We start from the raw sequence: 22,972 nt of genomic DNA, 5'->3' as shown, positions 1-22,972 counted from the left end.
TGCTCGTGCACACACACACACTTTCAAAATAAATACACATTAAAAAAATAAAAGTACAAAAGCTTTTAATTTTAATGAAGTCCAACTTATCTACTTTCCCTTTTGTATGCTTTTAGATGGTGAAATTTTATTTCTATGTTTTCTTCCAAGAATTTCATAGTTGCAACTCTTAAATTTAGCTCTATGGTGTGAATTAATTTTTGTACATGGTGTTAGGTAGGGGCTCAATTTCACTCTTTGGCTTGTGGGCATCCAATTGTCATGGTACCTTGTCAGAAATCAAGTAACTTTAAGTGTAATGTCTCATTCTGAACTTCAGGGTCTGTTTTATTGACCTGTGTCTATTCTTACATTGGTACCAGTACTGCCCAGTCTTTTTTTTTTTTTTTTTTTTTTTTAAAGTAATCTCTGTGCTCAACATGGGGCTTGAACTCATGGTCCTGAGATCAAGAGTCACATACTCCACCAGCTGATCCAGCCAGGACCCAAGTACTGCCCAGTCTTTTTTTTTTTTTTTTTTTTTTTTTTTTTTTTTTTTTTTTTTNCATCTTCTCCCATCTTTTCCTGCAAGGACCCAATTACTCCCCTTTTTTTTTTTTTTTTTTTTTTTTTTTTTTTAACGTTTATTTATTTATTTTGAGAGAGAGAGAGAGAGAGACAGAGAGAGAATCTGAAACAGGCTCCGGGCTCTGAGCTGTCAGCACAGAGCCCAACGCAAGACTTGAAATTAGAAATGCGGAGATCATGACCTAGGTTGAAGTCAGACATTTAGCCAACTGAGCCACCCAGGTGCCTCTGTTTTTATTTATTTTTGAGAGAGAGATAGATGGAGAGAACAAGCGGGGGAGGGACAAAGACAGAAAGGGACAGAGGACCCAAGCAGACTGCGCTGACGGCAGCAAGAGTGGGGCTTGAACTCACAAACTGTGAGATCATGACCTGAGCTGGAGTTGTACATTCAACCGAGCCACCCAGACACCCCAGAAAAAGGCAGAATCTTAACTCTTACACAAATACAAAATAAACATAAAATAAACACATGTTAAAGATCTTAAGTCCTTTTAAAAAAGAAATTCAGGAAGTTATAACTACTTCAAAATCCATACAGAATAAAGAAATGTTGAAGTTAATGTATAAATGGATACAAAACTTGGCTTTTTCCACAACTGGAGGAGGGAAATCACTTGAACTTCCATGGGGACAGAATTTGTTTTCAAGTCTATGGAAAACAATTATTTATATTGCTACTAATTATCTACGAAGTTATAAAATGGATTGCAAACAAGAGACACCCACCTCATAAATCAGGGACCTTGGGGCTGCTTTAAACAGAGCATAGCTTTCCTCAGACACCAGTATTCCACTCTGCTCATTTTTTTTAAAAAATAGGGTTCACACCCAGCATGGAGCCCTGCTGAGCCCTGAGATGAAGTGTCACAGACCTGAGCTGAGATCAAGTGTCTGACGCTTGACCAATGGAGCCCCGGCACCCCTGCTCATCGTCCCGAACTTCTTCCATCCCAGACCCCGTTCCCTAAATACCTGATTCCCAGACTCCCAGTCTCTCCCCAAACCCTGCTCCAGTCTGTCCCAGCACCTCCCCAGACCCCAAGCTTCGTCTCCTGTCACCCCAGTGCCTCATCTCCACCTGCCACATCCTCAGGCCTCAGTTCCTCAATGTCTTGGCCCTCGGACCCCCCACTCAACTCTCCCGTTTGCTGCAGCACCAGCTCTGATGGCAGCTCCCAGGCACTGGAAGCCAGACAGCCGCCCACCCAGCCTAGAGCCCCGCTGCTTCTGGCACATCCGGGGAGAGGGGAGGCCCAGTGATGGGCGAGCTTGGCTGACCTCTGGTGTGGTAGGTGGATGGTGACCCTTCGTTCAGAAAAATAATGTGTGATGTGATGTTCTTCATGTCAAGAGTCCTGGAGCCAGGTGCCATGACACTGGCGGTCCACCCTCAGCACAGTGGACCCTCGAGAAAGGTGAAGCCCTCCCCCTCCCCCCGCCATGCTCCGTGTTGAGGAGGGCTCAGTGGGAGGGGGTGAGTGGCTCCGGGCTCCTGGCCCCACACTCCCCTCAGCACCAGCTCAGCCCACCCCGAGGGTCGCCAGCCACCTCACCATCTCCCTCCCCTCTCTGCACTGCAGCAAAGGCTTCTGGGGACCTTTCTTTCCCTCTCTGCATTCTTTGTTTGGCCCGGATGTGAACACCTTCTCTTCCCTGACCTGTGTTCTCATGCCTTCTGGAGGCTGGCATGGGAGGCCGGCTGGAGGCCTGCCTCCCCCAGAGACTAGCAAGCACCCGCCCCTGGCAGCCACACCACACTCTCAGCGGGCACCACCCACAGAATGGCTTTTCGGAGGGAACATTCGGAAGGCTCAGGGGGTGTCAGGCGGCGCCGGGCAGGAAATCTCTCCCAGTCTGCTTTCAGAACTAGCTTAGTTTTCTCACTGCCCTTGCAAAGGGGTGGAAATTTCAAGGTTGGTCGTTGCTTGTTTTTCACCAAGTTAAAATGCTCATACTTTTTTGCAGACCAAAACAAACAAACCAAAACACCACCAAACAAAAACCTTCCCTGGGAGCAGGCTGGGGAACTAGCCTGGGTAGTCAAGCTGAGGAAGTCCCCACCTGCCACCTGCCTGGCTCGGCTTGGCTCCGGGTGTTCTGAGAGTCAGGTGCCCAGGGAACTCTCCCTTGCCCGTCAGGAGAGGTCAGGGAAGCGCTCTGCTAAGGAGCGGGGGACGGATGTCTACTAGAGGAAAAAGGCATGGGAGCTGTGACAGGGAGAGTGGCCAGAATGACGGACTCTCCCCCAGGCAAGGAAAGGCGGACCACTGCTGGGTGTCCGAAGGTCGGAGCTGTCCTGAATGCTTCAGGGAGGGATGAGGGAGGCTCCCACGAAGCCCTCGGCTGGGACAGACCGCAATCTGCTCCCCTTTGCTTTAACAAGCAAGAAATCGTGGGCCCACGTGACTTAGAGGTCCAAGGGTCTGGCCTCAGGTGCAACTGGATCCAGGATGTCTGGGTTCTTCCTCTCTTCACCTCTCCCCGGCTGCCTCCAGGTGCCTTTGCTCTCAGGTGCTCCCTGAATAGTCTGGGTGCTCCCATAGCTCCTGGCGTGACAGACATTCTAGGGCAGATGTCACTGTAGACCCTAACTTGCTCCACAGGCGTGATGGCACTCAGTTCGGTCACCATGGGCAGGAGGCTGGGCACCCTGACTGGACCATCTGGGTCACCCACCCAACCACAGGGTGGGGGCAGGCGGTCCCGTGATGAACACCCCACCAGAACCCCCTGGAAGGTGCAGTGGAGAGAACAAAGCCAGTGCTTGGAGTAGGGGGCACCCAAGTGGCTTATAGTCTCAGGGTATGTCCACCCGAGATGGGGTGGACACGACCACAGCAGCTGATTCTGGAGACCCAGATGCTCCCACGTTCCCAGTTTCTGGTGCCACAAAAGCCTAGAAGGCCCCTCTGAATCCCATGGAGGAGAGGAAGCCCCTTAGATGATCACCCTGCGTCCCCAGTCAGGCAGGGGGCCCTGAGCAGACGCTGATGGAAGAACACGAGCACCTTACTATCCGGGTCTTGCCACACCTCCCCAGGGACCCTGCGGGGCTGAGGACAGCAAAGGCTCTACCTTTGCTCATTCCACAAAAGCCAGGTGAGGCTCAACCGGACATTCTGAGCATGGTCTCAGGTGCAGTGGCCACTCGCCCGGGAAAGGGGGCTGCATGGGGCAGGCCACACCACGGTCGGCCCTTCTCTCGTTCTGAAGAACCGAGGAGCCTGCTGCCGGTGATGGGACAGGAAACGGTGGCCCTGAAGCTCAGGCCTCGCTCTTGCCCAGGGAGTGCCCTCTGGGGACTGCCAGGCGCCAAAGGTCCTGTCTTGGCCACCGCTTCCCCTCTGGGGGCTCCTTCAAATTCCCCCCAGCCCTGAGTTTGAGAGAGCCTTTGGGCAGGGCTGTGAGCCCGAGTGGCCGGCTACCTGCTGTCCGGCTGGGGGTGCGGGCGCCCTGGCAAGCAGCCTCAAGTAGGAAGGGCGTGCGTGGCAGCTCCCTCCCCTAGTTACTTCCTACAAGGCACTAATGGGAAGGCCCTTGAAGGCTTCCAAGGGCAGTGGCTTCCTCAAATTGTCTACCTCCAGCCCGGGCCCCCAGCCCAAGGTCACCTGCCCTCTCTCTCCAGGAGACCATGCACGTCCCCCAGGGCCTTACTCCTTTGTGGCCCTTGGGCCTGGCACAGCCGGCACAAATGCACATGTGGGCAGGGAGGAGGCTCTTGCAAACACCTCTGACCGATGCCTGGAAGACAAGGCAGGATGGAACTGGGAGGCACCTCCACCAGCGCCAGCCCCCAAGGTGGGCAGGGGAGGGTGCTGACAGAGGATGAGGGCAGAGTGTAGGGGGAGAGGGTGTGCCGAGGCCATGGCCACCCCCCACCACCCCACCCCGTGTGCATATGCTCCTCGCTCTGAATCTCTCCTCACAACCGCCAAAGGCAGCTTCCGCAGCTCACACCCCACCTGCCAGCCCCCATTCCCAAAGGTAAACAGCCACGTGAACCCCTCCCGCCGCTACCCCTTTTCTAGGCCATCAGCATCCTGGGAGGCTAGGGCTGGGCTGTGTCTGAGCTACTTGGGGGCCTGGCTACACCCGATACTTGACGCAGCCCCAGACCAGAGGCTCAGTGGTTAGGGCCTGGGGTCCGTCCCTCCCTCCTGCTCAGCTGGTCCTGTTAGGGCGGGGAGGAAGAGGAGAACTTCAAAGGCCCACGTGTAGGCCAAGTCAAGGACAGGCAGCTTCTGAAGTTTAGAAAGGGCATGCGGAAACCAGAACAATCGTGGGAAGGCGCTGGGGCAGCAGGGGCAGGAGCCACTATTCCCAGCCCCTACGGTCATTCGGGTGACACCCTCGAGGCTACAGGCTCCCTGCTGTGGAAATGGGGCCCCTTGTCTGGGAGAATGAGATCTCAGTGCCACACCAGTCACATGAGACCACAGCTCGCACGTCCTGCCTCCCCTGGGGAGCTGCGTCCTCTGTGGGTCTCGGCTTCTTGCCTGCCTAGGAAGCCGAGAGGAGGCGGCAGAGGCCCCAGCCCTTGTTCACCGCAGCTTCCATCCACACGTCGTCTCCTGAGCCCCAGCAGGCCTCTGTGCAGGAGAGCCGTGCGGCCTGGCACAGGCTGCGGTCAGGGCTACGGCTCTTCTCCCTGGGGATGCAAGCCAAGCAGGGGCCCAGACCACCGTCCCACGGCTGGGGCAGATGTCGGTTGCTCAGGGACAGAGGCCGTTTACCAGAAGCCCAGGGAGAAGGTGGTGGCCGCCTTGTCTGTCTGAGTAAAAAGTTTGGGGTAGTTACAGGTTTGATCACACAAGGAGCTAGAAACTAGAGGCTCGTGGCTTAGGGAAGGAAGCAACACTTCTGACTGGAAGGACCCCAAGGCTGGCTGAAGCCTTATACCCCAGTCTCTTCTAAGCCCTGCTCACTGACCCCGTCTGCGCCCGCACCTGGCGAGAAGTCCCTGGCAGGGTGCTCCCACAAAGGAACAGACACTTAGATTGCTAGATCACAAAGGGACAGCCCGTCCTGCCTGAGCCTCCCAGCAGCTGGCCCAGCACGGCCCCAGCCTAGCCGTGCTGGCTCAATAGCAGCCCTGACGGAAGGGCTCGCCACACGACTGCAGGTCCTGGAAGAACTGGTACTGGGTGGGTGCCACGCCGCCTCTGACCGCCACTTCCAGAAAGCAATGGGGCGGGGGGGGCAAGAGTTTGGGACTCAGAGGGCACAACCCAAGGATCTAGGAAAGCAGCCGGCCGGGGGTGGCGAGCCCCTGGCAGACAGTCCAAGTCACCACTCCAGCTCCCCAGAGGTCTGTCTGCACAGAGAAAGGTGCCACAGGAGTTCGCTACTCTAACCCCCAAAACGACGATTTATTGTGCGAATCCCACACAGGCTCCAGGCCTGGACCAAGCCCAGAGCTCTGGCTGGGCCCTGGCTCTGGGCCTGTTCTGTGGTCCCCAGCCTGGCCAGTGTCTGCTGTGGAGTGTGCAGGTGTCCGTGAGAGTGCCCGTGTGTGAAGATGCCCTCCTGGGGTCATGGGCACACGGGCGCCGTGGCATCCCAGGCTGAGATCAGGTCCCCATCTGCCCAGGCTTAGGGACCACACTGGTCCACGCAGTCCTTCCCGCTGCGGAACACGTGATAGATGCTGGTGAGAGGAAACATGGCGACAGCACCGAGCAGGGAGCCCGCCTGGATGGCCACGCCTGCCGCCAGCAATGCCGGCCGGCCGCCACCATGCAGCAGGGAGCTGGCGGCCACCTTCACGTACGAGAACACACCCAAACACAGCACCCAAGACAGCACCTGGGAAGGCGGACACGGGAGCGGGCTAAGCGTGAGATGTCCCCGCTCTGGGGCGGACCCCCTCCCCACCGCCACCCTCTTGGCTTCAGTGTCCCGGAGTACTTACCACAAGGACCACCCCTGCAGAGGCGCCCACCAGGGGTGGGCAAGGACTCAGGATCGCTAACGCCACCAGGTAGGCCCCAAAGAGCACGCCCAGCATGGAGAGACTTCCCAGCCCTGCCAGAGACCTGCAGGGGTGGGGCAGAAACTCAGGGCTGGCTCCAGGACCCGGCCCCCACCCCTGAACTCCACCCAACACGGCCTGGGCACCCACGTGTACCTGCACAGCACGCCCATGGCCAGGAAGCAGGCGAGGGGGTTGGCGGCGCTGCCCAGTACCACTGCCAGGTGGTAGGCCAGGCGCCCGTAGGGCAAGGAGGAGAAGCTCTGCACGGCGGGCAGCACGCCGTTGGTCAGCGCGCTGGTGACGGCCAGCAGGCCCAGCAGGCAGGCGCTGTGCGCGGAGAGCAGCCGCTGGGCCTTGGGGTCCGGGCTAGCGGGAGCGCCTGCTGCCTGACTCGGTGACTCCTGCAGCGGCAGGGCCTCTTCCTCCTCCTGCTCCTCCTCCACTCCGGGGGCTCTCACCGGCAGGCCAGACCCTGGACCTGCTGTGGGTACAGACGGCAGTGACGGCAATAGCAGCAGCAGGCCCTGGAAGACGGCAGCTGAAGTGACCAGGAGAGCAGTCAGCATCCAGAAAAAGGTGCTGGCGGGAAAACGCTCTGGGAAGTCGTGCGGGAGCCAGAGGGTGGCATTGGTGGAAGCCGGCAGACATTCAAGGTGACCTACGCCCTGCACCAGGGCCAGCACGCAGGGCAGCAGGGCACTGAGGCCCTGACCCAGGAAGAAAGAGCGCAAGAAGGGAGGCGGCAGGTGGCTCAAGAAGGGCAAGAAAGTGACGTTTGAGGCACAGCAGGACAGCGCCAGCACCAAAGCCAGCGTTAGGAAGGCCACAGAGTGGAGCTGCCCCGCCACTGGGGTCACATAGTGCCACAGCGGGGCCAGGAGCGCCATGCCCACCACACTCAGCGCCTGCACCACCTGGATGGGGGCCTGCTCGCTCTTCCCGGGAGCCAGCCGCCTCCACAGGGTCACCACCAGCAGACCCAAGTTCCCCAGCGCTACAAGCACAGAGAGGTAGGAGGGGAGGCTCCAACCTGCAGGGAAGGAAGATCACGTCAGGGGCTAGGTGCTCAGGGGCAAAGGGCAGCTGCAACCCACCTCACCTCAGACGTGTGTCCCCCCACTTCCCTGCACACACGCACTCACCCTCGGGGAGGTCTTTTACTACGACAGGCAGCTCCACCCAGATTCCGTTGATGGCAGCCCAAGAGCCCATGCCAAAGAGGGCCACCAGCAGGTGGGTCAGCACCAGACGGCACAGCGGGGGTGCTGCCATTCGGCCCAACGCTGGGCTCTGCAGGGCAGGGCAGGGTCACAGTCTGCTCCTCTTTCGCCACCTAGGTCCGAAACAAACCAACCACAACCACGCTTCAGTTCTTCTGGCAACTGATGACTTCTACCTTGAAAGTAGCAGACCCGTATTCGGGATCACAAATCAGAGACACAAAACTGGACTCTGAAGAGAACCAGACCGCCTAGAGCAGGAAAACGGGAGGGTGCCCGGGCGTGGGGGCGGGAGGAGACGGCCAAACATACCAAACAGCACGGCTAGGTTTGCAGGCAGAGAAGCAGGAAGCCGAACCCAGGGCGCCCCCGAGGAAGATGAGGAAAGAAGGATCCGATCTTCGGGTCTCAGTAGCCCAGACCACCACCACCCTCACTCCAAAACGGACACGGACTCCAGCACACGGACACCCCTCGGGCGCCGCGCACACCTCCGCGGCTTCTGCGCCCAAACGGGGAGCCCGAGGCTTCTGCAAGACCCGGGGCCGCAGGAATGAGGACCCGCTCCGCGGGGAGGGGCGGGCCTGGCGCCGCCCCTCTTCGCGTCAGGCGGGCGGCGAGGAGCCGGCCGGCGCGCGGGGGTACTTGCGTCTCCTGGTCCGGCCCTTGCGCGCTCCCCGACCCGACGGCCACGCTACGAGGGCGCTGCCTCCAGCGCAGGATCGCGGCCTCAGCCCAGAGCCGGCGGAGCTGGGAAACGCTGCCCGCACGGAGGGAGAACTCCTGCTCACCCCGCCAGAGAGGAGGGACCCGCGGGTGCCGGCAGCCTGCATGGCCCGCCGCCGGAAGTCCCGCCTCGCAAGTCAGGGCTGCGCCGGCGCGGAGGGGTGGGCCCGGGGCTCAGGCCCCGCCGGACGCGGGCACGCCCCGCCTCCGCGCCGCGGCCTCCCCTGTTCCGCCGCAGGCTCCGCCCCTTCCGCTCCCCTGGGGCGGCCCTGGAGTTTGGCGGGGAGCTATGGCTCCCGCGGCGGCGCGGCGGGCTCGGCGGCGGGCCCCGCGCCGTGTACGGGGCACACAGCCGGCCGGGGCGCGGGCTCGCTCGGCCGAGGACTGGTGGTGGGAGCGGCTGGCCCCGAGCGGCTCCGGGTACCACCTGCTGCAGGCGGACAGCATGCTCCTGGTGCTGCCCGGCCCTGGGCCCGCCCGCACTCGCGTGCAGAGGCGTGCAGCCCGCCGCACTCAGCGGCCAGCGCCGCCAGCGCCCCGCGCCCCGGCGGTCAAGGCTAGGCCTAGAGCTGCGCCGGTTTCGGAGCCGCAGCAGGGGCCCGACCCGGGCTGGGGCGACCGCATCCCCCTGGAAATCCTGCTGCAGATTTTCGGGCTGCTGGTGGCGGCTGATGGGCCCGTGCCCTTCCTCGGCAGGTACCCCCGGCCCAGCGAGCGCAGCAGGGTGGCTCAGGCTGATCTCTTGCCCGCCGCGCGGGTGGCCGAGGCGAGGGCCGAGGGCGAAGCCGTCTGAGCGCTGACACACGCAGGCGAGAGAGCACAGTCTCCCACGGGGTCCGGTTAGCTTTGAGCTGAGGTGTCTGCAGCGTTGTGAGAGTAAAATGGGATAGGTTCCCCCTCTTAGAAAACCCCACAGCAGCGGCTACGAAAGGCCCAGCCCCTCAGCAGAGACTTTCTCCCAGGGCTGCACGCGTGTGCCGCCGCTGGCACGAAGCCGCCTCCCAGCCAGCACTCTGGCACACCGTGACCCTGTCGCCCCCGTTGGCTGGCCGCCTCGCCAAGAGCGGAGCCAAGGCCGAGAAGAAGCTTCTCGCTTCTCTGGAGTGGCTTATGCCCAATCGGTGAGACGTTCCCTCTTTTCTTTATCCCCTCATTTCATCTCTGAGGCTTGTCCAAAGCCCCAAGCCCCTTCCTGTCTCCCTATACCAATGTGATGGGTGGGGAGGATGCTGACAGAGGGGCACCGTGGGAACACTGCGCAGCTCTGCCTCTGCTGTCGGCCCAGGTTCTCACAGCTCCAGAGGCTGACCCTCATCCACTGGAAGTCCCAGGTACACCCCGTGTTGAAGGTGAGAGCTCCAGGCTGCCCTGCACACCAGCCATGACACTTTGGGGGTGCCCAGTACTTCCAGGGAGTGGGCCAGGCACATGAAGCCCAATGTCGTCCCATGGGGATACCTGCCGGCTTCTCTTTTCCCGTCGTTTCCTTCAGGAGAGAGGTGTTAAGAGGTGGGAGCACCCACGTTGGCCTGGCATGGGCAGGAAAGTCATGGTTGAGTCCGTCGAGAGAGTGTGGTGTCAGCCACTGGTTACCTTCCACAGCTGGCCCGCCCCCAGTCTTTGCTGGTGCTCTGTCTTCCGCAGCTGGTTAGCGAGTCCTGTCCTCGGCTCACTTTCCTCAAGCTTTCTGATTGCCACGGTGTGACCCCTAATGCGCTGATCGTGCTAGCCAAAGCCTGCCCCCAGCTCCACAGCCTGGATATACAGCACTCCATGGTGAGCTCTGTGTCCCCAGGGGTCCTGAAGAAGCCTGGGCCAAGGTGACACGTACCCATGTACTGGGTTCCCAGGTGGATTCCACAGCCGTGGTGAGCTTCTTGGAGGAGGCAGGGCCCCGAATGTGCAAGCTGTGGCTGACTTACAGCTCCCAGACGACAGCCATCTTGGGTGCACTGCTGGTAGGTTGGGGACAGGTAGGAGGAGAACGAGACGCTGAGCCAGGGACTGTCAGGCCGCTGACCCTGCGCTCTTCCATTCTGTAGGGCAGCTGCTGCCCCCGGCTCCAGGTCCTGGAGGTGAGCACCGGCATCAGCCGCAACAGCTCTCCTCTCCAGCTGCCTGTCGAGGCCTTGCAGAAAGGCTGTCCCCAGCTGCAGGTACCTGACACCCCTCTTCTCCCGCCTGCCACCCTCCCTCCCCACCTGCAGCCTGGGCCTTGCTCCAGGTGCTGCGGCTGCTGAACTTGGTGTGGCTGCCCAAGCCTTCCGGGCGAGCGGTGGCCCCTGGCCCCGGCTTCCCCAGTCTTGAGGAGCTCTGCCTCGCCGGCTCCGCCTGCAGCTTTGTAAGCAACGAAGCCCTGGGCCGCCTGCTCCACGGCTCCCCTAAGCTGCGCCTGCTGGATCTTCGTGGCTGTGCCCGCATCACCCCTGCTGGCCTGCATGATCTGCCATGTCAAGGTCAGCTTTCCCTGGGCAGGAGGGATGTGGATACCCTTGCCCGCCCCGAAGCTCATGCCTCGTTCTTTATTTCCAGACCTGGAGCAGCTTTACCTGGGTCTTTACGGCACGTCCGACCGGCTGACTCTCGCGAAAGAGGGCAGCTACTTGTTGACCCGGAAGTGGTGCCATGCTCTGCGGGAGCTGGACTTGAGTGGCCAGGGCTTCAGCGAGAAGGACCTGGAGGAGGCCTTGGCCGCCTTCTCAGTCACGCCTGGGGGCTCACACCCAGCCTTGTGCTCTCTCAACCTCAGGGGCACCCGGGTCACACCGAGCACAGTCAGGTCAGCATCCCTTCCCTCAGTCCCTGGAATCGATATGGCTTGCCTCCCTGACAAACCTGCCTGGTTTGGAAGCTTCAGGGGTCGAAAAGGGGAGCAAATAGGGGCCAAGCCCCTGCTTGGGGTTGGCCTTAGGGACACCAAGGGCACTGGGTTTGGGCCTCAGTGGCTGTGGGTGACAAAGCCAGTTGTGCATGGGCAGAGAGGGCTCTTTGCCCTGGCCTAGCCCTGCCAGGGCCTGGGTCTTTTGGGAGCCAATGGCTCAACTCCCCACGGCCTGCCCGCACAGCTCTGTGATCCGCGGCTGCCCAGGCCTGCTGTACCTCAACCTGGAGTCCTGCCGCTGCCTTCCTCGGGGCCTGAAGCGGGCCTACCGAGGCCAGGAGGAAGTCCAGTGGTGCCTGGAGCAGCTGCTCACCAGCCTCCCCTCCTCCAGCTAGGCAGTTCCAGACCTCAGACCCCCAGGCAGCCCCAGCGCGCTCCACCCTTTTCCAGTTTGAGACGTTAGAATGTTTTGTTACAATAAAACGTTTTTAGGAACTCTGTGTGGTCCTTGGGGTGGGGTTGCAAGGACATTGCTTGCCTGAGGGACCATTCAGGGCTTGCGTGGTGAGGGTGGGGGGGGGGGATCTGCCAGGGCTCTTGAGGCTGCCTGTGTTCCTGCCTTGCTGACTCACTGCTGGGCAGGAATCTTGGACTGAGTGTGCACATCCTGTCCTCAGGGACACTGAAATGCATTTGTGTCCTTGGTTGTGTTTGAAGCTCTGCCTGGGCACAGTGGCCCTGGGGGGCGGGGCTGCTCAGCCGTTGGGTTTGGTGTGAGGTGCTTGCCTGCAGATACCTACCTCCACAGCTTAGGCCTGGGACATCCATCGTCCCCTCTGGTGAGGACTGTGAGCCGGGCTGCTCAGGGAGGCCGATAGCGGTGTGGGGACCGGCCAGGAAGTGCAGGCTCACTCCAGGGCCGGGCCTGAGGACTCCCCCACAGAAAGGATAGTCAACAGAACAGCCCCTTCTAGAATGCGCCGTGCAGAACTTCTAGAACCCAGGCCTCCCCTGGCCTACACCACCACCGGGTGTCTGTCCTCTGCTCTTTGTCTGAAAGCTGCTCCTTCCGGACCGCAGCCCTGGAGCCTTTCTTCTCCCAGGTAGAAGTGCAGCCGTGAGGCTCCGGGCGGTGCCAGCCCCCTCGCAGCCCAGCTGACCCTCTGTGCCTCCCCCAGACTCCCAAGGGCCGGGTTAGCGGCCTGCCCACCACCTCCGGCGGCAAGCGCTTCCAGCTCTGGGCCCTAGGCCTGTTCTGCAACGAGCGGCACCTGGCCAAGCGCCTTAAGGACAACAGCTTCTACCCGTTCACCCAACAGCAGCCCGACGGTGCGCGCGGACCCGGAAGCGGGCAGGGCGGGCGCGGGCGGAGGAGGGGCGGGTCTGCCCCCGGGATCGGGGGGGCGTGGCCTGGAGTCAGAAGGGGCGGGGCCGAGCCCTGCGCTGGCGCCAGAGCGGCTGCGCGCGGCGGGCGGGGGGCGGGGCTCCCGCGCCACCACCCGCGGCTGCGCGCGGCGACAGGCCGTGCTCACGCCCCGCCCCCGCGCTGCCCCCAGTCTTCGTGCTTGAGTACTACCTGGACACGCTGTGGAAGGGGACGCTGCTCTTCTTCGTCTGCCTCTTCCTGGTCAGCTTCGGCCTCGTGAGCCAGGTCTGCGCTCCCGGGGCCGCCCCCGCGGCCTTCCTCCGGGGGGGCAGGACCCCCTCTCGGTGCCCCGGCCCCCGCGCTGCTCAGGGCCCTGTGGCTGCCGCAGGTGCGGAAGCAGGAGACCTGGGGCTTCCCTGCGTGCGGCGTGGTCATCGGCCTGTGGCTCATGGTTTCGTCTTTGCCGCGGCGCCGCCTGGTGCTGAACCACACGCGTGGCACGTACCACTTCTCCATCCAGGGCCGCACCGTGTGTCAGGGCCCTATGCACCTGGTCTACGTGCGCCTGGCGCTCAGCTCCGACGGTGAAGCCCGGCGCGGCCACGGACGGGGTGGGGGAGGCCGGGGAGCCCCCGGTGCAAGGGAAGCCGCTGGGGGTTGTGGCGGGGCGGGCGAGCCGGCGCACTGCCCCCTCCCCTCCCCCCGGCCCTCGGAGCCGCACGCACGCCCCCTGCCCCACCCCCACCCCGAGCTCTCGCCCCACCAGAGCCCCCATCCGGCAGAACCTCCGGGCTGAGCCGCTTGCCCCTCTCCAGCCTACGGGCGGTGCTTCTTCCAGCTGGTTCTGTGCGGCCACAAGCTGGAGCCGCTGGTGCTGGTGCAGCTGTCCGAGCGCTATGAGGTGGGTCCCGCCCCAGGCCATCCTGGGGCCCCAAACACACCCCCCTTCCCTCCTCGGTTCCACAGGAGGCCTGCCACTGCTTAGGGTCTTCGGATGGGGGCATTTCCCAGGCAGAGCGTGAATCCACGTGGTCCCTGGCTCTGGCCTCAGTGCTGGTAGCTGGTGGAGAGGGCGCGCCAGAGCCAACGTCCTCTGGGCCCGGGCTCACCGGCACCCATCCCCACAGCAAATGGAATACCTGGGCCGTCACATTGCCCGGAAGCTCAACATCAATTACTTTGACTGCTTGGCCAAGTCATACCGGCACGTGGTCCGCCACTGGCCGCTGGGGGCCACCTTCAGCCCCGGCATCGTGCAGCGCCAGACCCGCACTTACAGCAAACAGAGCCTGCAGTCTGACCTGGACGTGTGATTCTGAAGGCGGGCGCCCCAGCGCTGCCCCCGCCCCCAGGGCTACAGTCTCCCTTTCCCTGTGATCTCCCATCTTCACCCAACCTTCGTCTTCCCCTCCATAAAGCTGCCTCTTGCTTCCAGGCAAGTGTTTCCTCTGAGGGGCAGGGGATGGGGGGCGGGGGGAGACGCAGCTCCCAGGGCCTCAGGGAGCCAACCTCGGAGTTTGAGTTGGAAGGTTGGGGGTAACGGGAAGAGCAGGGTGGGTGATGAGCAGCAGCGCCTCCAGGGCTTGCAGTCCCCACTGCACAGCTGTGGGACACACGGCCTCCCTTGAGCACCAACACTCAGCTGGTCCTGTCCGACCTCAGGGCTGCAGGACAGCGGGCAGCATGCGGGAGTCAGAATCTGACCCATCAGCCTGACTCGGTGCCTAGTCCACCCATTTACCAGAGGGTGGGGCACAGCCACAGGCCCGGTCTTGTGCCCGGGTACATCTCGGCTTGGACAGTCCCCAGAGTTGCTGCTACAGTGCTCCTGGGGAGTAAGCTGTAGGGCCCTAAACCGGGGCTCAAGGCCTGCTGTGCGGGGCAGAGCCGTGTGTCCCTGGCGCTTGCTTCCCCACGCCTGCTGGAGTGCCAGCCCCATATGCCCCCACCTCCTGGGGCCTGGGAGCTGCTGTGGGTGCAGAGAGGGCAGCATGCCTTTGGGGACCCAGGAGGTGTGGCAACAGGCGCTATCCGCGTGGCTTTCCTGTCAGCGTGGAAGTTCCCTCAGGGCCGTGCTGGTGACCCGAGTCTTTGGGCATCGTGTCAGTGAGCATCCCTGGAATCCAAGCTGTCAGGGCCCATGTAAACTGAAAATGCAGAGCCCCTTGTTAAAAGTTATTGGAGGGGCGCCTGGGTGGCTCAGTCTGTTGGGCTGCGGACTTCGGCTCAGGTCATGAGCTCACGGTTCGTGGGTTCGAGCCCCGCGTCGGGCTCTGTGCTGACAGCTCAGAGCCTGGAGCCTGTTTCAGATTCTGTGTTTCCCTCTCTCTGACCCTTCCCTGCTCATGCTCTCTCTCTCTCAGAAATAAATAAAAAAAAAATTTTTTTTTTTTTTAAGTTATTGGAGTGCCTGGTGGCTCAGCCGGTTGAGCATCCAACTATTGATTTCAGCTCAGGTCATGATCTCAGTTTGTGGGATTGAGACCTGCGTCAGGCTCGGTGCTGGCAATGCTGAGCCTGCTTGGGATTCTCTCTCTCCCTCTCTCTGCCCCTTCTCTTCTTGTGTTCTCTCTCTCTTTCTCTCTCTCAAAATAAATAAACAAACTTAAAAAAAAGTTATTAAGAACTTCCAGGAGGAGACACTAGAGGATCAAACCCAGTATGGGGATGCCTGGCTGGCTCAGTCAGTAGAGCATGTGACTCGTTCCTGGGTTGTGAGTTCAACCCCCACATTGTTGTTGAACAACAGAATGGGCTGGGATTGGGGCCCTGTGTGACTGACTGCCCGGGTCACAGGCCATGAAACTGGTCCCTTCTGGAACCATCGCTCAGAGTCACTCACTGATCAACTCCTGATCCCAACACTGGTCAACCCCAGCCAGGGCACCCGCATTCCTGCCTGTCTCTGGCAGGGTCCAGGGACGGCTGGGTTGCTTGGGCAACCCCAGGGAGCGGTTGTTACTCATGCCACAAGTGCAGGGTCCTTGCCCCTCAGAAGATAGGGTCTAAGTTGTCTCCAGACAGTGCTCTGTTTTCACCAGGGGGACAGACTGGAGAGGGTGGACAGAGCCCAGCAGTGACAGGGTTGGGACAGGTTGGGGGACAATGTTATGGGGGAAGGTGACGAGTGTAGGCCATGGGGCTAGGCTCACTGGGTGAGTGCTGTGTGACTGGGACGTCCAGGCTGCCTGTCAGATTTGGGTGGGTTAGAAGGGCATGCCGGTCCCTTGGGCGCTGGGAGGCTGCTCAGATCTCTCAAGGGTTCAGGTTGGGGACTCAGTTTCATCTAGGAAGGCAAAGTTCCCTCCCTCCTGGAGCTGACAATCATAAGAGACATGTACATTGAAGAACTAACTTCTATACTGCCAACATGACTGGAAGTGGGGTGGTGTCCCTCTAGCTGGTGTGTGTGTGTGTATGTGTGTGTGTGTGTGTGTGTGAGGGAAGACCTTTCCAAAGACAGCATGTGGGCAAGGGGACAGGAAGTATAAAAGATATGATACAGGAACAAATTTTTTAGCCGGGCAGAAGAGGAGAGGATTGGGGAAACATCGTGATTGTAAGCAAGCTCTCTTTGCCCATCCTCCACGTGTTCGTTAGAAAGAACCTCTCATGTTTACCTAGGAATACAGTCCCACAGAGTGAAGACTGCATTTCCTAGTCTCCACTGCAGATACATATTTGTGGTCTTGAGACTAATTCCTGGCCAATGCAATATAAGAATCAGTATGTATAAGTTCCAAATGTGTCCTTAAAGGGAGGGGTTTGGCTATCTTTGCCATTTCCTTTTTTTCTTATGGCCTGGAATGAACCCACCATGACTGGAGCTCAAGCAACCAACTTAGACCATGAGGTAGAACACGTGTGTTGAGTATAGCAAAGCAACAAGATAGGATTGTGGAACTTGAAGACTGTGCAACTGATGTAGAACTCTGGGTGGCTTATGCAGAACTCTATGCAAAAGAGAAAGACTTGGGGCACCTGGGCGGCTCTGTTGGTTGAGCATCTGACTCTTGATTTCAGCTCAGGTCATGATCTCACGATTTGTGAGTTTGGGCCCCGCATTGGACTCTGTGCTGACAGCATAGAGTCCGCTTGGGATTTACTTTCTCTCCCTCCTGCTTTCTCTGCCCCTCCACTACTCGCCGCTTGTGCTTTCTCTCTCTCAAAATAAATAAACTTAAAAAAAGAGAAAAAAACTTCTATGGTTTAAGCTATTGTTATTTGATATTTTCTAACTCTTGCAGCCAAGCCCCTGATTAAAAAAAAAAAAAAAAAAAAAGATTGTTAGCTTCAAGAGGGGGTGAAGTGGGTGGAGATTGGGAAGCATCAAGGAAAAATGGCAAGGTGTGAACTTAAAAAAAGAGAAAAAAACTTCTATGGTTTAAGCTATTGTTATTTGATATTTTCTAACTCTTGCAGCCAAGCCCCTGAATAAAAAAAAAAAAAAAAAAAAAGATTGTTAGCTTCAAGAGGGGGTGAAGTGGGTGGAGATTGGGAAGCATCAAGGAAAAATGGCAAGGTGTGAAACAGTCTTTGCAGAGGATGAGGGAGCACCTGGCTAAGGAGAGTGTAGGAAGATGTCCTTGCAGTGGGCAGAGCTCACTTGGAGATGCATGTGGTAAATTTCAAGGGTGATGAAGTCAGTTAGGCGACCGACTTGATTTCAGCTCAGATTATGATCTTGAGGTTCATTGCTTCGGGCTCTACATCAGGGACACTGTTTCTTGGGGATTCTCTCCCACTGTCTCTTCTCTTGTGAGGCCCTCCTTCCCCTGCCTCTCTCTCTTTCAAAATAAATAACATTTTAAAAAGTAGGGACACATGGGTGGCTCAGTTGGTTGAGTGTCCAACTTCAGCTCAGGTCATGAGCTCATGGTTCTTGAGTTCAAGTCCCACATTGGGCTCTGTGCTGACAATTCAAAGCCCAGACAGCCTGCTTCAGATTCTGTGTCTCCTCTCTCTGCCCTTCCCCCTGCTCACACTGTCTCTCTCTCTGTCTCTTAAAAATGAATAAACGTTAAAAAAAATTTTAGGGGCGCCTGGGTGGCTCAGTCAGTTAAGCGTCCGACTTCGGCTCAGGTCATGATCTCACGGTTCGTGGGTTCGAGCCCCGTGTTGGGCTCTGTGCCGACAACTCAGAACCTGGAGCCTGTTTCAGATTCTGTATCTCCCTTTCTCGCTGACCCTCCCCTGTTCAGGCTGTCTCTCTCTCTCTCTCAGAAATAAATAAAACATTAAAAAAAATTTTTTTTTTAAATTTAAAGTAAAGGATGGGGCCACCTGAGTGGCTCAGTTGGAAGTGTCCAACTTTGGCCCAGGTCAGGATCTCACGGTTCATGGGTTTGGGCACTGCATCGGACTCTGTGCTGACAGCTCAGAGCCTGGATCCTGCTTTGGATTCTGTGTCTTCCTCTCTTTGCCCTTCCCCGTTCGTGCCCTCCTTCTCTCTCTCTCTCAAAAATAAACATTAAAAATAAGTAAGTGAGGGGCGCCTGGGTGGCTCAGAGGGTTAAGCATCCAACTTCAGGTCATGATCTCACAGTTCGTGGGTTCGAGCCCCGTGTTGGGCTCTGTGCCGACAACTCAGAACCTGGAGCCTGTTTCAGATTCTGTATCTCCCTTTCTCGCTGACCCTCCCCTGTTCAGGCTGTCTCTCTCTCTCTCTCAGAAATAAATAAAACATAAAAAAAGTAAGTAAAGGATGAGTATGGTTTTGTGTTTTTCTCTAGCTAAGTTTTGTGGCTTGGATGTAGGTGTGGAGTAGGCAGATAGTTTGGTCTACCAAGGGTTGGGGATTAGCAAGGACGGTATTGTAGGAGTGTGGGGTTCAAAGGAGTGATTATAATTTTGGACCAGGGGATGTGAGCTGGGAAGGCAGGAAGTGAGGACAGGGGTTGAGGGGAAAGAACAGGGGCCTCAGTTCTCTATTGCTACATAAGCAATCACTCCAAACATAAGGGCTTAAAACAGCAGAAACCTACTCATGGTTTTGTGGACTGGGTGGGTGCAGCTGTGTGATTACTCCACTGCATTAGCCGGCAGCTCAGCTGGGGCCCAATATCCAAGTTGAACCCCATCTTCCAGGGCCTATTTTCAAGTGGTGCCTGATCATTCAGCAGACTGTTTTGCTGCTGGTTTCCAAGACAGAGCTACGAGAGGACTAGTCCCAGTGGGCTACAATCCCATCAGGCCTCTGCACGCATCACTCGTGCTGATGTCCCAGGGGCCAAGCAGACCACAGGGCCAAGCCCAGGAGTCAGTGTGGAAGCGGTCTATCAAGCCAGAAGCTTTATGGGGGGTCAGGAATGCAAGCAGTCCATGACAGACCACCCTCTGGCCCCTCCAAGATCCCCTAGTATGTCATCTCAGCACCCAGCTCAGACCTCAAGTCTGGGATCTTGCATCCAAGTCAGGACCAGGTGCAAATGAGGTTTCTCAAGGGTCCTTCCTTGGGTGCAACCCAGCTGTGTGTGCTCAGTGCAGGGACCTATGAACTGAAAAATCCAGATTCTCTTCTCCTCACCCCATGTGCATTAATGAGACAGACAGAATATTTTCAACATACACTTCTATGACAATATGGGGGAAGCCTTGAGTGTCATGTTGACCTCATATACCCTCTGTTGTGACACAATGAGAACTATGTCACCTCTGTGATCTCCCCCCAAACCCTGAAGTCCAGGCTAACTACGGGAGAACCTCATACAAATCTCAGTCGAAAGACATCCTACAAAAGTGACCATACTCCTCAGCACTGTCAAGGTCATGAAAAAGAAAGACTGAGAAATCGTCAGACCACAGGAGACCAAGGAGACTAAATCCAGTGTGGTGCCTTGAATTGGTTGCTGAAACCAAGAAAATATTAGTATGTAAAAAAGGGGGGAGGGGACGCCTGGGTGACTCAGGCGGTTGGGCATCCGACTTCGGCTCAGGTCATGATCTCGCAGTTCATGGGTTCTCGAGCCCTGCTTCGGGCTCTGTGCTGACAGCTAGCTCAGAGCCTGGAGCCTGCTTCAGATTCTGTGTTTCCCTCTCTCTCTGCCCCTCCACTGCTCATGCTGTCTGTCTCTCAGAAATAAACAAAACATTTAAAAATTTTTAATAATTTTTATTAACATTTAAAAATTTTTTAATAAAAAATTTTAAATAATTTTAATAAAATTAAAAATTTTAAAAATTTAAAAAAAATTAAAAATTTTTAATAATTTTTATTAACATTTAAAATTTTTTTAATAATAAAAAAATTTTAAATAATTTTAATAAAATTAAAATAAAATTTTTAATGTTTATTTGTTTTTGAGAGAGGGAAAGCATGAGTGGGGGAGGGGCAGAGAGAGAGGGAAACACAGAATCTGAAGCAGGCTCCAGGCTCTGAGCTGTCAGCTCAGCCCAGACCCGGATGAAGGGTTCAAACCCACGAACTGTGAAATTATGACCTGAGCTGAAGTTGGATGCTTAACTGACTGAGCCAACCAGGCGTCCCTGAAGTAAAAAAAGTTTATTTACAAAAAAGGGGTGGAAAGTATGCAGCAATCATGGTCAATAGAAATTCTGAAATGCAATTCGCGTATGTTGCTAGTCGTCTGCTCTAGCCCAGGAAACCTGCCTTGATAAGGGCCCATCTGTGCTCTCTGGTAGTAATTGCCTAGTTGCTTGTTCTCAGGGGCTGTTGACTCTGCTCTCTCACTTCTTGGCTCCCTCCTGAGTCATCCTTTCTTTTCCATGGGAAATGGTCCATGTTCCTGACTTAGTTTCTGCACACAGAAATTTTGAACCCTAACGGTCCTTTTTCATTTTAAACAATCTCTGTCTCTTTTAATCCAAGATAGTATGATTCCTTTAAAAACCCAAGTAGGTTTTCTATGTATCAAATTATAACCCAGTACATTGTACAAGATTTACATCAAGAGGTCTCTTCTAGGAGGCTCATTTTACTTGGGTTGCAAATCAGAGTGTTGCTGGGTTTTTATATAATTTATTTAAGTAATCTTTATTCTCTACACCCAACATGGGGCTTGAACTCATGGTCCCGAGATCAAGGGTCACACCTCTCCTGACTGAGCCAGCCGGAAGCCCAGAGTGCTGTTGACAGTGTCCTTGAGATTCTTAGAAGCACTTTCTCGAGCTGAGAGGGTCTACAAGACACTGCTTTATGTCTCTTAGGGGTCGGAATGAGAAGTCTTATGGCCCCACTTTTAACTTAGCCTCTACTGAGAATGCATTTCTGTGGTGGTGCTCCGGACCTGATCTTCACTCAGAGGCCATTTCTTAGAGTACGCTCTGCAGGCTGGAGAGACTGGAAATGAAAATATATTTTACTTTTCAATCAGCAAGCCCTAAGTACGAAATATTTTCTCTAAATTCTTCGTGACAACTAAACAGTTCTCTCTCCAGCCCATTCATCACTTGTGATATCATTCATTGTGAAAATAAGCCAACTGGCACCGCACTGCTTGCCCTCGGCTGCTGGGCGGGTTAGAATAACAGCACTTTATTTTCTCGCGCTTCTGGAGACCAGCAGTCTGACGTCAAGGTGAAGGCAGGGCTCGTTCCTGCCGGAGTCTCCGAGGGAGAATCTGTTCCAGGCCCCTCTTCCAGCTTCTCATGGTGCTGGCCGTCCTTGGTGTCCCTTGGCTGATCTCCCTCTGTCTTCTCATGCATCTGTGTCTTCGCACGTCTTGTGTGTGTGGTTTGTTTCCTCGTAAAGGCACTGGTCCTATTGAATGAAAGGCCCCCCCACTCCAGTTATGACCTCCTCTTAACCACATCTGCATGACTTTATTCCCAGGTGCGATCACGTCCTGAAATACTAGGGGATAGGATGTCAACAGAGGTTTGGTTTGGTTTGGTTTTGCAGGTGACACAGTTCAGCACATGGCAGGCGTTCTCACCGTTTTCTTGGAAATCTCCTTGCCCAGAACCAGTTCATTAAGTACATTTTCTATCTCCACATGATGGTAGGCAACCGTCTCACAGGTTTTTCTGCTCACGTGGGTCCACTTTCTCCAGCCTCTGCTAACAGTCTCCTCAGTCTGAGTGCCCTGGGAGCCACCGTGGCCGCTGAAGCTGAGCTGAAGCTCAGTGGGACTGTAGCCGTGTCCCTGGCCGAAGCGCCCATCCTGGGGACTGGCCCTGGAGCCGTGAGGACGGGTAGGCCAAGCTCCCAGTGATTCGCTGGGGGGCTGGTGGGGAGCCACTCGTGCTCTGCAGTTCCTGGACCCATGTGGCCCTCAGGCAGGGACAGGTGTGTCACATGTTAGTAGTGCACCCCCTCCTGGACATTTCTTAAGAACACTCTAACCCGCTGTAGCTCCTTTGGGGTTCAGCGCTTGCTCCCCTTTCCATGCCCACAACATGTGCTGGGACGGTCAGGCTATGGCTTTCATTCGAGCCACAGGCTCTGAGGTGGGAAGTGGGGACTGACCCCGAGGGTGTCTCTGAGGTCCGGAGAGGGCAGCCTCCCTGTACCTCTTCAAGGAGAGGAAGCCCTTCCACAGGCCCAGATCAGGGGGGCTAGGAATCCAAGATGTCAAGCTGTCCCCATCCCACGTGTCAGGATGTCATTCATTCCCAGCCAGGCTGTGGTCCTGGCACAGCTTCGGCCGTAAGTTTAGGCTTCTTTGAAATAACCCTCTCAATCCTGGGCAACATTCTTTATTTAGAAATCTGCTTTGTCTGGTATGGACACAGCCACTCCTGCCTTCCTCAGGGCTTATGTGGCATAACTTTTCCCATCCTGATTCTAACCTGTCTTTATGTTCACGATGGGCTGCGTGGTGGCGGCCCACAATTGGGCCCTGCTGTTTCCATGCCTCGGCGCCACCTCTGCCTTGCAGTTGAGGTGCTTGGATCATTTACATGTAATATGATGACTGACACAGTTGGCTTCGGATCTACCATCTTGCCGTGTGCTTTCCTTTGCCTCTTTCTCTGCCTTCTGGATTTGTTGAGAATTTTCTATGATTTCTCTTCCTTGTTGGCTCATTACTTACCTATAACTGTTGTGCTGTTTTCATTTCTTTACTCTTTACAGATACACCATTACCTTAGCACAGCCCAGAGCCAGTGACTCTGGCACGTTGTTTATGCTGTAAGAACTTTGCCTCCTGTCCTTCCATTTCCCCGCCTGAACACTATTCTTTTTTTTTTTTTTTTTAATATTTTTAATGTTTTTATTTCTGAGAGAGAGAGAGAAAGAGAGAGAGAGAGAGACAGCGTGAGCAGGGGAGGATCAGAGAGAGAGGGAGATACAGAATCTGAAACAGGCTCCAGGCTCCGAGCTGTCAGCACAG

At 56.7% G+C, this 22,972-nt stretch overlaps 3 protein-coding genes across 7 annotated transcripts; 2 read left to right on the top strand and 1 right to left on the bottom strand.

The window, feature by feature from the left end:
* Positions 1 to 6,015: 6,015 nt before the first annotated feature.
* SLC52A2 (solute carrier family 52 member 2) lies at positions 6,016 to 8,637 on the bottom strand. Of its 4 annotated transcripts, XM_039254215.1 has the most exons (6): positions 8,077 to 8,636; positions 7,687 to 7,877; positions 7,459 to 7,574; positions 6,698 to 7,068; positions 6,482 to 6,605; positions 6,016 to 6,375 (listed from the first exon to the last, which is right to left on the bottom strand). In XM_039254215.1, the coding sequence occupies exons 2-6, from the start codon at positions 7,814 to 7,816 to the stop codon at positions 6,163 to 6,165; spliced, it is 954 nt and encodes a 317-aa protein (XP_039110146.1). In that variant the 5' UTR covers positions 7,817 to 7,877; positions 8,077 to 8,636; the 3' UTR covers positions 6,016 to 6,162. The 4 variants fall into 4 exon arrangements, with proteins under 4 accessions (XP_039110146.1, XP_039110144.1, XP_039110143.1 ...); XM_039254213.1 differs by having other exon boundaries at positions 6,698 to 7,574; positions 7,687 to 7,940; positions 8,077 to 8,637; XM_039254212.1 differs by having other exon boundaries at positions 6,698 to 7,574; positions 8,077 to 8,637.
* Positions 8,638 to 8,757: 120 nt separating this feature from the next.
* Positions 8,758 to 11,806, top strand: FBXL6 (F-box and leucine rich repeat protein 6). Of its 2 annotated transcripts, none has more exons than XM_039254217.1 (9): positions 8,758 to 9,186; positions 9,453 to 9,611; positions 9,776 to 9,839; positions 10,135 to 10,266; positions 10,341 to 10,448; positions 10,533 to 10,565; positions 10,715 to 10,946; positions 11,023 to 11,269; positions 11,556 to 11,806. In XM_039254217.1, exons 1-9 carry the CDS (start codon positions 8,780 to 8,782, stop codon positions 11,704 to 11,706), a joined length of 1,533 nt encoding a protein of 510 aa, XP_039110148.1. In that variant the 5' UTR covers positions 8,758 to 8,779; the 3' UTR covers positions 11,707 to 11,806. The 2 variants fall into 2 exon arrangements, with proteins under 2 accessions (XP_039110148.1, XP_039110147.1); XM_039254216.1 differs by having other exon boundaries at positions 10,533 to 10,646.
* A 192-nt stretch (positions 11,807 to 11,998) lies between these two features.
* TMEM249 (transmembrane protein 249) lies at positions 11,999 to 14,113 on the top strand. Its single transcript, XM_039254027.1, has 7 exons — positions 11,999 to 12,084; positions 12,300 to 12,414; positions 12,490 to 12,640; positions 12,868 to 12,962; positions 13,066 to 13,261; positions 13,493 to 13,578; positions 13,805 to 14,113. The coding sequence occupies exons 1-7, from the start codon at positions 11,999 to 12,001 to the stop codon at positions 13,988 to 13,990; spliced, it is 915 nt and encodes a 304-aa protein (XP_039109958.1). The 3' UTR covers positions 13,991 to 14,113.
* Positions 14,114 to 22,972: the final 8,859 nt, after the last annotated feature.

This window comes from Hyaena hyaena, unplaced genomic scaffold (genome assembly GCF_003009895.1).
Source record: "Hyaena hyaena isolate Hyena2069 unplaced genomic scaffold, ASM300989v1 scaffold_474, whole genome shotgun sequence".
Lineage (NCBI taxonomy): Eukaryota > Metazoa > Chordata > Mammalia > Carnivora > Hyaenidae > Hyaena > Hyaena hyaena.
Note: the sequence above shows the minus strand (reverse complement) of the source record. Positions and strands in the feature narration are given on the sequence as shown.

Excerpts from the sequence above, each read along its gene's own strand:
- FBXL6 (XM_039254216.1), top strand. The coding sequence starts at position 8,780 with ATGGCTCCCGCGGCGGCGCGGCGGGCTCGGCGGCGGGCCCCGCGCCGT. Across the intron at positions 10,449-10,532 it reads CCATCTTGGGTGCACTGCTG|GGCAGCTGCTGCCCCCGGCT; the intron begins GTAGGTTGGGGA and ends TCCATTCTGTAG. Across the intron at positions 10,947-11,022 it reads GCATGATCTGCCATGTCAAG|ACCTGGAGCAGCTTTACCTG; the intron begins GTCAGCTTTCCC and ends CTTTATTTCCAG.
- SLC52A2 (XM_039254213.1), bottom strand. The coding sequence starts at position 7,816 with ATGGCAGCACCCCCGCTGTGCCGTCTGGTGCTGACCCACCTGCTGGTG. Across the intron at positions 6,606-6,697 it reads GCCATGGGCGTGCTGTGCAG|GTCTCTGGCAGGGCTGGGAA; the intron begins GTACACGTGGGT and ends CCACCCCTGCAG. Across the intron at positions 6,376-6,481 it reads CTGCAGGGGTGGTCCTTGTG|GTGCTGTCTTGGGTGCTGTG; the intron begins GTAAGTACTCCG and ends CCGCCTTCCCAG.
- TMEM249 (XM_039254027.1), top strand. The coding sequence starts at position 11,999 with ATGCATTTGTGTCCTTGGTTGTGTTTGAAGCTCTGCCTGGGCACAGTG. Across the intron at positions 13,262-13,492 it reads CCTGGCGCTCAGCTCCGACG|CCTACGGGCGGTGCTTCTTC; the intron begins GTGAAGCCCGGC and ends GCCCCTCTCCAG. Across the intron at positions 13,579-13,804 it reads AGCTGTCCGAGCGCTATGAG|CAAATGGAATACCTGGGCCG; the intron begins GTGGGTCCCGCC and ends CCATCCCCACAG.